At 47.6% G+C, this 16,662-nt stretch overlaps 1 protein-coding gene across 5 annotated transcripts in view; it reads right to left on the bottom strand.

Annotated features, from left to right (window-relative positions):
* Positions 1-16,662, bottom strand: part of TIAM2 (TIAM Rac1 associated GEF 2) — a 202,726-nt gene that overhangs the window by 93,090 nt on the left and 92,974 nt on the right. For all 5 annotated transcript variants that reach the window (XM_045842983.1, XM_045842981.1, XM_045842984.1 and 2 more), the window contains 3 exons: positions 8,282-8,391; positions 5,922-7,097; positions 94-529 (listed from right to left, as the gene is read on the bottom strand). In XM_045842983.1, coding sequence (XP_045698939.1) covers positions 94-529; positions 5,922-7,091 — 1,606 coding nt within the window. In that variant the 5' untranslated portion in view covers positions 7,092-7,097; positions 8,282-8,391. The remainder of the gene's footprint in view (positions 1-93; positions 530-5,921; positions 7,098-8,281; positions 8,392-16,662) is intronic.

Below are 16,662 nucleotides of genomic sequence, written 5' to 3'. Positions count from 1 at the left end.
AAATTAGTGCCGGACCCACTGGCATTCCCAGGAAAGGGGCCAGCAGAGCAAAGACCCCCGTGGCCCTCGGCAGTCCACGAGGCGCTTGCTTACCTTTAAGCGTCACCCAGTACTGCTTCCACTTCCGCCGAGCCACCAGCTCCAGCTTCCTCTCCTTCTGCAGAGTGACCAGGGGCTTGAAGAAGAGCCAGCCGGCTTTCCGGACCACCCCTTGTTCCTTCTCGAAGAGCAGGTCCAGTTGCTCCAAGGAGCTCAGGGACTCGCTGCTCGACTCCGCGGTTTCTGTGGACGTGTCTATGTTCTCCGTGTTGGTCCTGCTCATTTCCAGCTCGCGCATGAAGTTTTCGTAAATGTTCTGTCGGAGCGGGTCGCTGCCGATGGCGTGAGCAGACTCGCTTCGCTGGGACAGGAGCTGCGCCGAGCCCCCAGACCACAGTGAGGCAGGCGCCTGGAAGGGTCCCTGGATGTCTGTGTTCAGTCCGTCCGAGCGGCTGTCAAAGCACTCACTGCCCTCCTTGGGCCTCGGCTCCTGGGGGCAACGTAGAAAACCACCCATCAGAGGCCACGCACATCCAAATCACCCCTTCCCCCAACATTGCGTGCGTGCGACATTGTTGGTTGCTAGTACTGTTGCCACAAAGCAAGACTCCTTGAACGAAAGTGCATCTTTAACTATCAAGTCTCTAAGCCAGAAAGAACTGGAGAAATAGTGTGGCCCAACCCAATTTAAAGCCAGTGGAGTCAATGCTTCCAGATATAAACAAAAATGCCAAGGACATGCCTCAACCTAACTTATGCTTAACAGCAGGAAATTAACTAGTGTATATAAAACACATTAGTGAAGGCTTCTAGACTGATTGTTTTTTTTTTTTTTTGCTAACTATGAATCAGAGTCCTTGTGAAAAAAACTCATGTCCGTGCAGTCTGTTCTTTCTCCTGAACACTTTAAAGCTACATTAGAAAGTCATTCTCAGTGTTGCAACATGCAGACTTCTCTGCCTGTCCCCACGGGAAACACGGCCTCCTGCTTCTGGCCACTTGCCCTGGTCTGGAGCTGGGGGCCCCTAGCACCTCATTTCCCCAGTTCAGATAGAGACGCCATGCTCCTGAAATCCCTGATCCACAGAGGGTAGTGGCTAGTCACCGTCCCTTTCTTCATAACTAACATTTTTTACTTCGTTTAGGGATTTCCTTCATGGAAAGAATACACCGTTCATTCTCGCCCTTTCATTTGAACATCTGTTTTATTCCAGGCACTTGGTGTAACAACGCATGACTCTTGGCTTTCAGATTTACTTCAACACAAACTCAGAGACAGATAGCTCTAAATAAAATTAGTGCTTCTAGAATAACTGCTACCCCCTATGAGGACTACACGAACTGGCCAGCACAGAGCTAAAAACACAAAGGTGTCTTCCTCTTGAGCCCAGATTAGAAGTTCTAGTCATGCGAGAAAGGTCGTCCGTACAGGTCATTCATTAGTAAATAGCAGTAACTAAATTCTTCAGCAGAGAGTGACGTTCACTTATGACTCAAAAGATACTCATATTCCAAACTTAGAGCTTAGGTTACGGTAACTGCAGGGAGACGCTAAACACACTCACCTGCGCATCTGCTAGTGGGCTTACAGCTATAGGTCCTTATCCATGAAAACAAAAAATGAAAGAAACCTGAATCCGGGACTACAAACTAACAGCCTTATTTTGAACATTGCAATGTGCAGAGGGGTTTTATTTGCCGAAATTCCACCCAGAAAGCAAGCAGCAAAGGAGCGACTGGTTACCTGCTCCCTTTTGCAGGAAAATCATCAGCTGAAGAGCACTTCCAAATACCCGGGAGCAATAAACAGCGGAGCCCCAAACACAACTACCGCTAAAGAAAATATTCCCCGCCTGTGTTTACACTGCGGACCACAGTCATTTATTTAGACACTGACGCGCATGCAAGAGCAGAGCGAATTAGCCAGCTGCGGTGAGTCATTTAGGAAACTTTCAAAACAGTTTAAGATTTCTTGGTAAATTGTCACATTGTTATTCTGCAAACACTCTTCGGAAGTGAAGCAATCCTTTGCATTTAGCTCGTACAATATTAACATGATTCCTGCAGTGAATAGGACTGTCTGACTCACAGCCCCAGAACAGTGAGGCTGCCTCGGATCCCCCGCAAGAACTACAATGGGGTAGTTCAACACGTGTCAGAAGGGCACTTCCATGCCAAGCTCAAACACAACCTGCAAACCTTCTCTACACTGTAGCTCATGGGGGACTCTAAGCTGTAGTGTTAACTTTTACATGTTCGATGGTAGCAAAGACACAATTTTCTCTTTGAGAAATGGGAAATGATTGATTACATTTTAGTATTTATAACAGATTCTTATACCCAGATATACACTTTCTCAGTTTATTAATAAATTTATTATTAATACATTTCTGAGTCTTTTCATCTAGAATCCTAATAGCCAGTGACTGATTCTCAGCAAATAGGAATGCATGCATGCATGGATGAATGAATGAATGAATGAATGTCCCTAACTAGGCTCTCAGCTGGATTCTCTGACCACGTGCTTTAGGTGTGAAACTGATGTGCCATGTGACACAGGAACACCAAGCAGGCTGACTTCCATTTCCCCCATCAGACCACCCTCAAAGATGGATAACGTAACTCGATGACCACAGCGCACTACTGCCAAGAGAAGAGAGGGACTGCAGGTGCTACTCAACTCCTTGGGAGCCGAAGGAAAACTCCGATCGCCATCGCTCTCTGTCTAGGGAAGAGCACCAGTGTCCCCTTGTCATGGTTCACATGCCATTTCCCTGCGTTACAGAGGAGGGCTCTCCAGCCTCTGCAGACTTTCCCAGTGACTGCAGCCCTCAAGGGGCGTGAGAGGCTGCACTTCAGAGGTCCAGAAGTCAGAGTCTGCACCCCCAATCTCCTCCGCAGCAAGCTCTGCAGTCCCGCTGCACACCAGCTGTTTCCGGTCCCTCCCGAGGGCACGTCGGGGGGACTGCTTCCCACTCCCTCCCTCCGCCTTAGGCATGGTCACGTGACTTGCTTTAGGCACTAAACGTGAAAAGAGGTGATCCTTCAGAATGGAACTTTGAGAGCCAACACACGAGTTTCCTTCTGTCTTGGCCACAGTGGCTGGTCATGTTCCAGACAGTCACTGCTCCTGGGGCCCCAGAGGGACAGTGAAGACGAAGCTCACATCACAGCATGGGTGAGAGACAAACCTGTCTTGTGCTAAACCTCAGAGGTGGGAGGGCCTTTTGTGTCCTCAGCATAATGGAGCCTGGCCTGACGGACAGACCTGGAAGTCTCCCCAGGACGGAGGCGGGGGGTTTATGGCCTCAGCTCACACTCCTTTCAAGGTCGTTCTTGTTCTCTCTCTCTCCCCCCCCCCCCCGCTCCTAGTTGTGCACACGTTTTCACTGACTAATCTGCTTTCAGGATGCAACTCCCCAGAGTAGTGCAAAGCCTTATAAAGAAAGAGTTGCTCTATTTTCATCATTTAAAGAAATAAAATTTGTCTATCATGGAAGACTTTCTGAACCCTAGCCCTTACAGCAGACAGAAGAGTTTATATGTAAGAGAACATGCCTTTTTTTTGAGGGGGGGTGCTTTACTATAGTATATTGCCATAAACTTTGCTCCAATGCACTAACTTTTAAGTATCTAACCTTGTTCCTCACCTTAAATTGTGAAAGAAAAAGAAAAGCACAGCCAAGAGAAGTGGTATACTAGCCCCCAAAAGTTCGTCTTGTTCACCTTTATAGATTATCAGTTACGGGAACACAAACAAAACTAAAAAGCTGCCTCCGTAGGCCACTTTTCTTAATCCAAAAAAAGAGTTTACTACCTTAGTATTCAGTAAACCTAATGTGATTACTAGCGGTCAGCAAGACCACTGTCCAGGTGGCTCAAGTGGTTGGAGCATCATTCCATACACCTGGTCAGGGCACACAGCTAGGTTGTGGGCTCAGTCCCTGGTTGGGGGATGTATGGAAATCAACCAAGTGATGTTTCTCTCTCACCTCTCTTTCTCTCTCTCTCCCCTACCTCCCTCCTTCCTCTCACTCTAAAGATCAATAAACAAATCCTCCAGTGAGGATCAAAAAAAACACATTGGTCACGTGGCTGAGTGGGAAAAGCACACATTTGAAATTTAAGGCTTTGGCCCCAGCTTCTCCCCTCACTGTCCATGTGTTGTCAGGAAGGACCCTGAGCTCCTTGAATCTTAGTGTCTTCATTTTTAAAACGACGGGGAGTCTTTTCTAGCTTTCGAATTCAGATTCTTGGAATCTAACCAGCCCGTGCTCAACTACACAGACCTACAAATCACTCAAAGTTACGTCTAGGGGTGATACGGAGCTGACGGAGTCTCCCTTCTCCCTCGCGGGGTCCAAGCGGGGTCGACACACACTGGCGACGGCGGTTCTGCTTCCAGCTGAACTGAAGTCGACACCGAGCCCGACACAGCAGGGCCGTGTGCACCCCAGGCCATGGTGCAGATGAGGGGCGTGCTCTATGCGAATGAGAGACGCAGGATCACTGGCTCCCTGCTAGTACCAGTTAGGGGTCACAGTAGGCAACAGCAGCATGTCAGTCGGGGACAGAACACGGGACTCAGAAAGACCTGAAGGCTATCTGCAGGGGACTGCAGCCCCAGAGAAAGTGGGCGCTATTTCTCCCCTGATGCCCAACTGCCGCCAGTTGTTTGGAAAATGGAAGCTGAGAGGAAAGGTCAGAGACATCTCCACTCTTAAGTGGCTCAGCCTGAAGGGGGAATGATGAAGGAGTAAGCAAATGACTCCATTCAGGGACATGACGAGTGAGTAACAGGATGGTGACCATCGTTCCTTGCAAAGGACAAAAGAGCGACAAGGTACAACAATATGGGAGGCGTGGGGTGGGGGCACCTGTACCTAAGGAGGAAATAACTATCGATAAATGTGGTCAATGTTGCAGACCTGAAACCCTCTACTCGGGGCAGGGATGTCATTTTCTTCCCCTAAAGCTCTATACAATTGTATCGTCATGTATCTGTCCAGGATGGTTAAAATGGGATTCTTCTAGAGACCAGCTGTCCACCAAACTCCCTTCGATAATGACCTACAGTGAGCCCTTTAGAAAAAAGTTTCTCCCTCCTCTAAAGAAAGTCAAAACAAAACCAACAACAGCTACAAACTGAAAACTTAGCAATTGCCACTGGTTACCTGGAAGGGCAAATTGTTACCTTCTCCTCCCTGGTGAAACCACTCTGTTTCCCTGTTCAAACTTCACACACCGATAAAAGCAACACGATTCATCATCGCGATTCTTATTTTATCGTCACGATCACGTTTTTGCTATGACACATTCTTAGGGACAAGATGTTTCCAAAACTGTGAGCTATCCCCATAAGGAGATACACATATAGACAGATCATCACCTTTCAATTTTTGATGTACCAACTGAAGTGTAGAAATTTTAATTTTCTGAAGAGTAATGTCACATTCAGGAAGGTTATTTCTCCCTGAACAACAACAATCGATCACCCCTCCTTTTTGTACAGGCTTCGAGAACGCGCCCTAGCAAAATTCTCAGTTACCCATCGCATGGTGGCCTTCCCTCCAGGCCTGCACTTTGTAGGGACCCAGCGGCCACCACGCAGGGGGAGGCTGTGGGCTCACACCAGAGCCCGCGAGGCGAGCCTGTGCAGACTCCGGGACCGGAGGCGTGGGTTACACGTGAAAACGCACGTCTGAAGTGAGGGGGACAGACAACGCCCCACAGCTGCAAACAGGACTGCGGGGGCGGGGGCCCGGGCCCCTCGCGGCCAGACCCCGCTGCAGAGCCCGCTGCAGAGCCCCTCCTGCCGGCGCTCCCGTTTCACAGGGAGAAGAGCGAGGGGCGACCTCCCTGCTGCCCCCAGGCGGACTCACCTGGAGTTTCCGTTTCTTTCTGGAGAGGCTCCCGGTCCAGTCGCTGATGCGGCGCATCCTGGCCTTCAGGGTGTCCTTCTTCGCAGGGTCCTCCGTCAGGGCCTTGGACCTCCTGCAGGGCAGCGTGAAGGACGCGTACTGGCCCGGGTCCCTGGGCCCCACGCTGGACGGCACGTCCATGTCGGAGGCGAAGGACACGCGGTGGCTGAGGCTGGCGGGGACCCCGAAGGACTCGTCGGAGAGCCGGATCCCGGAGGGGGCCAGGCTCCCCAGGGGGGCCTCCGGGTAGAGCTCCCGGAGCGAGGACAGGGAAGAGCTTTGGTTGAAGGGCTTCGGGGTGTCCCTGGGCGGGAAGCCGGCGGGCGGGCTGGGGTCCAGCGCGCCGGGCGCGGGGAAGGGGCCCTCGGCCTCGCTGCCCTCGCAGGCGTGGCCCCAGGGGGAGTCGTACCAGGAGGACTCGGAGCTCAGGGAGCTGCTGCCCTTGCTGGAGCGCGGGCGCGAGTCGGCGGGGGAGAGGCGCGGGCTGGGCGGCGGCGAGGGGTCGCGCGGGCCCTGGGTGGGCGAGTACCGCAGCAGCCGGACCGGGCCGCCCGCCGCCTCCGGGGCCACCTTGCCGTGGCTGCCGGCCCCGCCGTTGTGGAACTCCACCCGGAGACAGCCGTCCAGCTTCCCCAGCGTCCTGATGAGCACCCTGGGGCTCTTCCGGTCCTCGCCCGGGGGCGTGGAGGCGATGCTCTCGTTCCTCCCGTAGCAGTTGAGGAGGTGTCCATTGCAGTCCTTCGAGGCCACGTGGCTTTCCGCCCGCTCCTGCCCAACGTAGTGGAACCCGTTCTCAGGTGAGCATGCGGGGTGGGTGCCGGGCAAGTCACTTCCTGAGCCGTTGGTCCTGTGCTTGGAGTAGGCGTTGCCTTTGGAGACTTTGCAGGAGGGCCCGCCGAGCCTCGCGGCATAAGGCTGGTTAGTCTTAAAGTGAGAAAGGCAGCTACGGGCCAGGGACCTGGACTTGTAACCCGCGCCGCTGCCTCCGTGGCCCCACCCATGCAGCGACTTGTCGTCCTTTGCATGGATGCTGCGGATTTTCAGCGAGCAAGGCTTGGGCTTAGCACCAGTAATAGTATTGCTATGACTTTTAGATCCTTGGAATGTGTACTGACTGTCGGAGTTCCCCATCGCCACCTAAATTAAGAACAGCAGCATCAGTAGGAGCCATGACCTAAATCACACGCCAGATGACGGAACTTTCTAAAAACAGAAACAGGATCTCCGCCTTGCGAAGGAACCCAGCACCTTCTCCCGCCTGCGCCTGACACGCTCCTCAGAGAAGCAGGGGCAAGACTCACTCGCTGAACTGGTTCTCTGCGTGGTACACGCAAGTCATTGTCAGCCAGGTAGACGAAACCGCTCACTCATGCGCTAGTTACTTTAGACACATAATTTGTTGTATGAGGTTAATCCAGAAATCAAACTGGCGTAAAAAAAAAATAGCATGAAGCAGAGACCTAATTTAGGCTTGGTGTTGGGAGGTTTTGAATCAATGATTCTTGGAGGGAAATAGGAGGGGGAAATATCTATCCCCTGTCAGTGACTTCGCAGTGATGAGAGAGAGAGATTTTCATGATGCATATACTGCATACCAATATAAGAGATCGCTGCTCCCAAAAAATTATCACACTTATAATATAACTCCAGCTTTCACATGTCCCACAGAGTAGAAATACCACAAAACAAAGGGCTAGAAGTCCTCAAACACTGGGCTGAGATGAAAAGGGAGCGGGAGATAAAAGTTCTCATTTGGGGCAGAAAAACATTTCAATAAAACGGATCTCTGAAGCTTCTATAAAGATTTTCTCAGCCCTGGCTGGCGTAGCTCAGTGGATTGAGCACGGGCTGCGAACCAAAGTGTCGCAGGTTCGATTCCCAGTCAGGGCACATGCCTGGGTTGCAGGCCATGACCCCCAGCAACCGCACATTGATGTTTCTCTCTCTCTCTCTCCCTCCCTTCCCTCTCTAAAAATAAATAAATAAAGTCTTTAAAAAAAAGATTTTCTGAATGAGTCCATTAGTATAGCCAAACTCAAAGTGAAATGTGATCCGAACAGTCCCCCCCTCTTTAGTAAAGCTGGGGCTGAGGCTTCCGGGTATGTTTCCAAATCTATGTAGTAGGATTCTAATTCCTCTATATAGAACACATGCAGCCACAAAACCAAAGTCAAGTAGACTGGCTTGTCTTTGCGGGTGGCTACCAAACACATTTTAAAACAATAATAACTGGAGCAAGTCATGAAACCTTTAGTCATTATCTCAGTCACAGTCTTGCAGCTGGACAGCGAAGCCCACGTCACACGTCCTGCCGGATTTACCTGCAGTCCAGTCTGTGCTCTGAGGGGGCTACTGGTCAGTCGGCTCTGAGTGGTCCCCAGAGCAAGGCAGCATGGTTGACAGGTGCAGGGCGTGAGTCCATGGAATGACCCTGAAAAACAGCAACAGGAGAAACTCTGTCAAGCATTTTACACCAGATTCCCCCCCACAAAAATAAAAAAAAATAAAAACAAGGGTTTAATGTAAGTTACCTAAAGAAAATGACTGCCGTGTGCAAATTCACTGTCAAAGTAATAAACGAAACGTCTGTGAGCCGCCTAACTCATCAGGTTGTTTGGAGGATGTAAAGGAAGCCAGAACGGCCCATCCAATCCTGCAAAGGCCATTAGCTCAGCACGCGGGCGGCAGTGAAAGGCACGCCTTTGTTTCGGGGGTGAGCAGGTGAAAGCGCTGGGGTGAGTCACGGCTCATCTGTCACCACCGCTAGGAAAACAACTCTGACACTCACCACCGCACTGACAACATCGCGGGAGCTTCGTCATAACATGACAAGAAAGTGCATTGTTCTCGATTTGACGAAGCAGTGAAAACACAGCCCAGAATGCTGGAACACCGAGAAATAGTCCTTGGCTAGAATAACGTGCGCTATGGAAGCTGAGCCCATAAATGAGATGACCAGTTTCGCTCGAGCACATGTTTGGGCCACACGGCACAGGGAGTAGGGGCAGGAGGCCCGCCTTGGAGGAGAGAGGACGGGCTGGGGGTGCTGCCATCTGGCAGAGATCACGGCTAGGACACAAAGCCTTTCTTTTCTCTGCACACATAGAAAGCAGCGCTGTGAGGGCTCAACAGTGGATTTTTTTGTTCTTTAAAGTAAAAAAGGGAATTAGGAACAACTACACACCAACAAACTGGACAACCTGGAAGAAATGGAAAAGTTGTAGAAATGAACAACTTACCAAGATTGAATCTGGAAGAAACGGAAAATCGAAATACACCAATTACTAGTAAGGAGATTGAATCAGTAGGAAAAAATCTTCCAACAAATAAAAGCCCAGGACCAGATGGCTTCACCAGTGAATTTTACCAAGCATTTAAAGAGAATGAACATCAATCCTTTCCAAACTCTTCCAAGAAAAGTCAAAGAGAAGGGAATATTCCCAAACTCATTTTACGAGGCCAGCATTATGCTGATACCAAAGCCAGAAAAACTAGAAAAGACAACTACAGGCCAACATCCTTGATAATACAGAGGCAAAAGTTCTTTTTTTTTTCAAATCACCATTTCTTTTTTTTTAACATTTATTTATTTTTAGATGGAGGAAGGGAGGGAGAAAGAAAGGGAGAGAAACATCAATGTGTGGTTGCCTCTCGAGTACCCCCCCACTGGGGACACGGCCTGCAATCCAGGCACATGCCCAGACTGGGAATCAAACTAGCAACCCTTTGGTTCTCAGGCCAGCACTCAAATCCACTGAGCCACACCAGCCAGGACAAAAATTCTTAATAAAATACTAGCAAACAAAACTCGGCAGTACATTAAAAGGATCATACACCATAATCAAGTAGAATTATCCCTGGGATTAAAGAATGGTTCAACACATACAAATCAATCAGTGTGATACATCACATTAAAAGAATAAAAGACAAGAACCATGGGACCATCTCCATAGACACAGTAAAGGCATTCGACAAAATTCCACATCCATTCATGATAAAAACTCTTAACAAATTAGGCATAGAAGGAATAATATTGTCTCAACGTAATAAGGGCCATATATGAGAACCCCACAGCCAACATCGTACTCAATGGTGAATGGCTGGAAGTTTTTCCTCTAAGATCAGGAGCAAGAAAAGATGGTACTCTCGCCACCACTATTCCACAGAGTGCTAGAAGTCCTAGCTAAACAATCAGGCAAGAAAAAGAAATAAAAGACCAGAATTGGAAAGGAAGAAGTAAAATTGTCTCTATTTGCAGATGACATGATTTCATACGTAGAAAACCCTAAAGACTCAACCAGATAGCTACTAGATTTTGCAGGACACAAAATTTACATACAAAAATCCATGGTGTTTCTACACACTAATAAGTTTTCTGAAGAAGAGATGAAGACATCTATCCAATTTATCATAGCAGCAAAAACAATAAAATACTTAAAAATAAAATTCACTGAAGAAGTGGAAGATCTCTAGCCTGAAAACTACAAGACAGTGATGAAAGAAATAGATGAAGACCAGTAAATGGAAAGGTATCCTGTGTTCAGGGACTAGAAGAATTAATATTGTTAAAGTGTTGATACTACCAAAAGGTATCTATAGATTTGATGCAATCCCTATCAAAATTCCAACAGCATTTTTTAAAGAAGTAGAAAAAAACACTCCTGAGATTTCTGTGAGACCAAAAATGACCCCAAATAACCAAAGAAATCCTGATAAAGAAGAACAGGGCAGGAGGCACCACAACTCCTGATTTCAAGGTACAGCATAAAGCTACAGTCACCAACTAGTATATGATCCTGGTATAAAAACAGACAAATCACTGGAACAGAATCAAGGAGCCCAGAAATGAATCCAGGTATGTAAGGCCAATTAATATTTGACAAGGTAGCTAAGAATATTCAATGGAGAAAAGACAGTCTTCAATAAAAGGTGCTGGAATAATTAATATTCACATGTAAAAGAATAAAAATGGACCTGTATCTTATACCAATCACAAAAACTCAAAATGAAAGACATAAGATGTGAAACCATGACATTCCTAGAAGAAAGCATAAGTAGGAAGCTCCTTGACATTGGTCTGGACAATGATTTTTTGGATAGACACCAAAAGTACAAGCAACAAAATAAAATAAACAAGTGGGACATTATCAAGCTAAAAAACTTCTGCACAGCAAGAAAACCCATCAACAAAATGAAAAGACAACCTACAGAATGGGGAAAACATTTGCAAACTATATTCCTGGTAAGGGGTTAATATCCAAAATATATGAAGAACTCATAGGCTCAATATCCAAAAACACATACACACACAACCCCCCCAAAAAAAACCCCGATTAAAAAATGGGCAAAAGACCTGAACAGACACTTCTACAAAAAGACATATGAAAGGGCAACAGATACACAGAAGATGTTCAGTCAACATCACTAGTCATGAGGGAAATGCAAGTTAAAACCACGATGAGCAGCCGCCTCATACCTGGCACAGGTGTGGAGTCAAGGGAATCCTTGTACAGTGTTAGTGAGACTGCAAGTCGGTGCAGCTGCTATGGAAAGTGGTACAGAGGATCCTCAAAAATTCACAATGAAATCACCATATAATTCAGCAATTCCACTTCTGGGCGTATATCCAGAGGAAATGAAGACACTAACTTGAAAAGACACCTGCCCTACCACGCTCATAGCAGAATTATTTACAATAGACAAGAAACAGAAACAACCTAAGTGTCCACTGACGAATGAATGGATAAAGGTGTTACACACACACACACACACACACACACAACGGAACATTACTCAGCCATTAAAAAAAGGAAATCCTACCATTTGCAACAATATGGATGAACCTTGAAGACCATATGCTAAGTGAATTAAGTCCAAAAAAGACCAATACTGTATGATCTCACTTATATATGGAATCTGGGAAAAAAAATACAAACTCACAGAAAAGGAAATCAGACTTATTACCAGAGGCAGAGGGTAGGGAGAGGGAAAATTGGAGAAAGATGGTCAAAAGGTACAAACTTCAAGTTATAAGATAAATAAGTACTGTGTTGTAATGTACAATGTGATGACTATAACAGTGCCATATGATATAGAGGAAAGTTAAAAGAGTAAATCCTATGAGTCCTCATCACAAGGATAAAATTTTTTCATTTTTTTCTTTTTACTGTATATGTGTCTCAGAAGATACATCAGTTGAAATTACTGTGGTAATCATTTCACGACACACATAATCAAATCATCATGCTGTTTGTGCTAAACTCACACAGTGCTGTACATCAGTTATTTCACAATAAAACTGAAGAAGTATTTGCAATTGTGGTAAAATACACATAAACTGTACGATCTTAACTGTTTTGAAAGGTACAGTTAGCACTGTTACGTACATTCATATTGTTTTGTGATCGGTCTTGAAATCTCTTTTCATCTTGCAAAACTGAAGCTCCATCTGCCTTACACAACTCCCCGCCCCTCTGTCTCCGTCCGTCCCCCCAGCCCCTGGCCAGCAACATCCTGTTTTCTGTCTCCAGGAATTTGCCTGCTCTGGGTGCCTCGTGCAAGTAGAATCGTACATCATTGGTGCTTGTGGAACTGGGTTATTGCACTTCGCATGATGTTCACCTCAAGGTTCATGCCCGTTGTCGCACGGGTCGGAATGTCCTGGCTTTTAAAGGCTGGCTGAGATGCCATCGTATGCATCTGCCACGCGGTCCTCCGTCAGCAGACCCTTGGGCGCCTTCTACCTCCTGCTATCTCGAGCGACGCTGCTCTACACGTGCGTGTGCAACCTCTTGGAGACCGTGCTGTCCATCCTTTGGAGCACGCACCCCGAGGAGGCGGGGTTGCCGGGCCCTGCGGCAGGTCCTAGTTTTCATGTTGCGAGGGGCCGCCATGCTGTCTCCACAGCAGCTGCACCGTTTCCCATGCCCGGCAGCAGTGCAGCGGGTTCTGCTTGGTCTGCATCTGCGCCAACGCACGTTACTCCCTGTGGCTGCTTTTCCAAGCGGCCATCCCCCGGGTATGGGGTGATATCTTACCCCGGTTTCGATTCGCATTTCCCTGATGATCAGTGACACGAACGTCTTTTCACGGCCTGCTAGCTTCTTTGGAGGGGTCCTCAGTGAGTTTGAAGGTTAAAGAAACACTGGCACGCACCCAAGTTTCTCCAATGAGGCCAACAATACAAGTCTGCCTGCGACTATCCACACACATACATTTTAAATTAAAAAAAAAAAGATGTCCACGAGATTCCCCACTTAGGCATCAGCAGGGGCTCTAACAGCTCATTTGAGTCATTAGGCTGAGGCCAGCGGCTACCTAGCGAGGCCTGCAGTGGTGCCCGCCCCGCCACCACCCTCCCAGACCCCAGAGAGGCTGGGCTGGCCCCAGGGTGGTGAACACACAGGACAGTGTACAGAGGAAGCCTCGTGGAGCTGTGCTCCTGAAGCCTGTGTGATTTTATGAACCAGTGTCACCCCAATAACCTCATTTTAAAAAAAAAGAGACATAAAATAAAATAGACTGGAAAGTCTCCGGCTGAGCCGTCTCTAGAAGGTGGCCCGTGACATTTCTGACAGTGAGCTTGACCCCAAGAGCCCAGCCACACTTCAGAACTTGGGGAGCTCAAGGAAAGCGGACGGGAGCTCTTGGCTGCGGCCATTGAGACCCCTCCCGATGAGCGGGCCGGAGGGGCTTTCTGTGTCGGTTCCTTTGTCCTGACCACGTCCCGGGGGGAGGCTGAAGGTGCAAGGCCCCCGGGCGGCCCGCTGTGTCAGCGTGTGGGTGTGTCGGTGTGTCAGCGCTCAGGGACACGCAGAGACCCGATTCAAAGCCACAGAAGGCTCTGGGTTGGAAGCTTCCTCCCCAGCAGCAGGTTATAACCGAAACTCATTTTACTACTACTAAGTAGTTTAATATCTTTTTTTTAAAATTTATGTTTACTTCAAAAAACATAGTCCTGATAAGGTCCAGGACTATGTTTTGCAGTCAGGCACTGGTCACCGCAGGCCAGCCCCTTGGGGGCTCACGTCCACATCTAATAAACACCTGTCGAGCCAAAGGGAAGCCACCTTGAGTGTGAGAAGGCCGGTTTGGGCACAGACTTCGGCAGGAATCGCCCCGCCTGGGTCCACCTGGAAGACCCACCGACAAACCCACAGGGAAAGGTGTTGGTGATTAACACGGCGCGGCCTCCAGAAAAGGCAAAGGGGGTGATGGGGGGGCCGGGGGGGGGGCGGCGATAACCGGGTGCATCTCGCCTACGGGTAATGCTGACCAGCTGTTCGGCATCCCTGCCAGCCCTGCCGAAGGAAAACAGCCTTGAACGGTGGCAAGAAGAGCGTATCGAGTATTTATGAGGACTTGACTAACAGGAAGGGTCATCTCTGAGGGAAAGGATGCCATCGTTGTCCCTGAGGAGTTTGACAAGTTGAACTGATACTTATCTGTCCTGCCTCTGCCGTGATTTTTGTCTGGAAGCAAGATGATGAACAGGTCAGATTTTCAGCATGCATGACCCTGGACCCCTTTACTAAGGGAATTTAATGGTATTCAAGTTAATTTTTTTTTCTGTTGATGGGGGCTACAAAGATCGAAACAACAGACTTCCTGTGAGCTTTTTTTTTATTATGCTATTTTTATTTTTATTTCTTTTTAGAGAGGGAAGGGAGGGAGAAAGAGAGAGAGAAACATCAATGTGCGGTTGCTGGGGGCCATGGCCTGTAACCCAGGTATGTGCCCTGACTGGGAATCGAACCTGCGACACTTTGGTTCGCAGGCCGTGCTCAATCCACTGAGCTATGCCAGCCAGGGGGCTTTTTTTTTTTAAAGAAATAGTTCAAAGCTCCCATATCTTTAAATATAAAAAAATATGTACACAGTAGATATAGTGACCTACAATAATAGTACACATGAAGTATGCTCATGCTCCCAGAAGCCCAGAGCTGACCCAGAGATAATTCCAGTGAAGTCTCCCTGAAATAAATCATTATATGGTGCTAAGGTTATGCATACTTGGCAAAGATTGTATAATTATTTTTAAGTTATTGAATAATTATAAAATATTAGAATATTTAAAAATCGACCGGAATCTCATGAACCTAAAAAAAAAAAAACCATGTCTTTCCTTCTCCAAATTCCTTTCTAATCCCCATTCATATGAATGTGCTCTGTAGCTTTTTAAGCTAAAGTAATAAACAAGAAGGGAAGGTTTTTTAAATTGTCATCAATTACCCACCCCAGAAACGTGCTGCGAAGTGGAGGGACTCGGCAAATGCGTCACCACAGTCCCAGCCACCACCGTAACCTACTGAATCCTAGAGCGACACGTCTTTCAGGAGGAAATTCACGAGTCACCTTCTTCGCCATGTGCCTTCAGGTTGCCTTGAACTGACGGATCAGGTTCCCAAAGTCTCCACTTCCGGGGAGCATGGAGTTCACAGCAAAGGACTCTGAAATCCCCCCAACTCTGCCTGGCCTCGGGCCCTGGGCCAGCTGCGCAGATGGAGCGACCACAGGGGAACAGGAGGCAACCCCTGGAGGCCCAGATGGTGCCGCGGGGAGGGCTGGGGGCTCACGGTGACAGAGTGGAGCACAGAGGACGTGAGGACCCGGCACAAAAGCAGACTTAGGGCCGGGCAAGGCAGTGAGGGGAGCTCGAGTTCTGTATCATGAGATGCCAGCAAGGCTTCTAACATGATTCCAGGGAGTTTTCTACTGAAGTAGAAGCCTCATCCTTGTCCAAGGCAAATATTTTCAGATACCGATAAGAGCCAAGAAAGAGATAAGAATAGGATAAACCATCATTAGCTATAACAATATCTACCAGGCTCCCTTTATTTTCGGGTGGGAGGCTGGGGGGAACTTCACTCATTAAGGAGACAAGTCTCAGAATCCTAGTCTGGTTTATGTCAGAGAACCAGGGTTTAAGACCTGCTTCCATGTTTAAACAGCATGTGAGTCTTTGGGCAAGTTACTCACACTACCTGAATCTCATTTTCCACATTTGCAATGGGAGGATAAAAATATCTACCCTACCTACCTTATAGATTGAGATTTAAGAGTGAAAATGCATGTGAAACCAAAAAAGAAAAACCGAAATGCAAAACAAATTTACAGTGCTATTATTAATTTGCAACTGTAAATTCCATTTTATATACTATAATATTACAGCTTATAATAGTCTATTGTTTCAGACATTTTATTAACTATTACATTAATTGTTGAATGTTTATATATACCCAGGGTGGAACAAAAGTAGATTAACAGTTGTTCATATGGAAAATACTAGAGTTAATAAATAATAATACAAGAATTAACTGTGTTTTGTGCACTGACAACTGTAAACCTATTTTTGGCCCCCAGATGTGTGTACACATACATATAAGTGGGTATGAATATAAATGTGGGGTTTTCCAAGTTCCAGTGTTAGCACCTGTCTGATTTTGATCAATTCCCCAAATTATGACAGCCACATAAAACTACCTAACTTGCCAGACATCAGTCACCATGTCAACAAAACAACAACACAGCTTTGTACTTGTATTATTAGGTACTCCTGTTAGAAAAAGTAAAAACATACCCTAAGTGCTAATCGAACAGCTGGCATCACCTTAAGGCAGCCATTCTCAACCACGGCGACTGTGGTCCCCGGGGGACACGTGGCACTACCTGTACATGTTTTGGTTGTCACACTGGGGACATG

Source organism: Phyllostomus hastatus, unplaced genomic scaffold (assembly GCF_019186645.2).
Source record: "Phyllostomus hastatus isolate PE091 unplaced genomic scaffold, TTU_PhHast_1.1 phas_contig_40, whole genome shotgun sequence".
NCBI classification, from domain to species: domain Eukaryota; kingdom Metazoa; phylum Chordata; class Mammalia; order Chiroptera; family Phyllostomidae; genus Phyllostomus; species Phyllostomus hastatus.
Note: the sequence above shows the minus strand (reverse complement) of the source record. Positions and strands in the feature narration are given on the sequence as shown.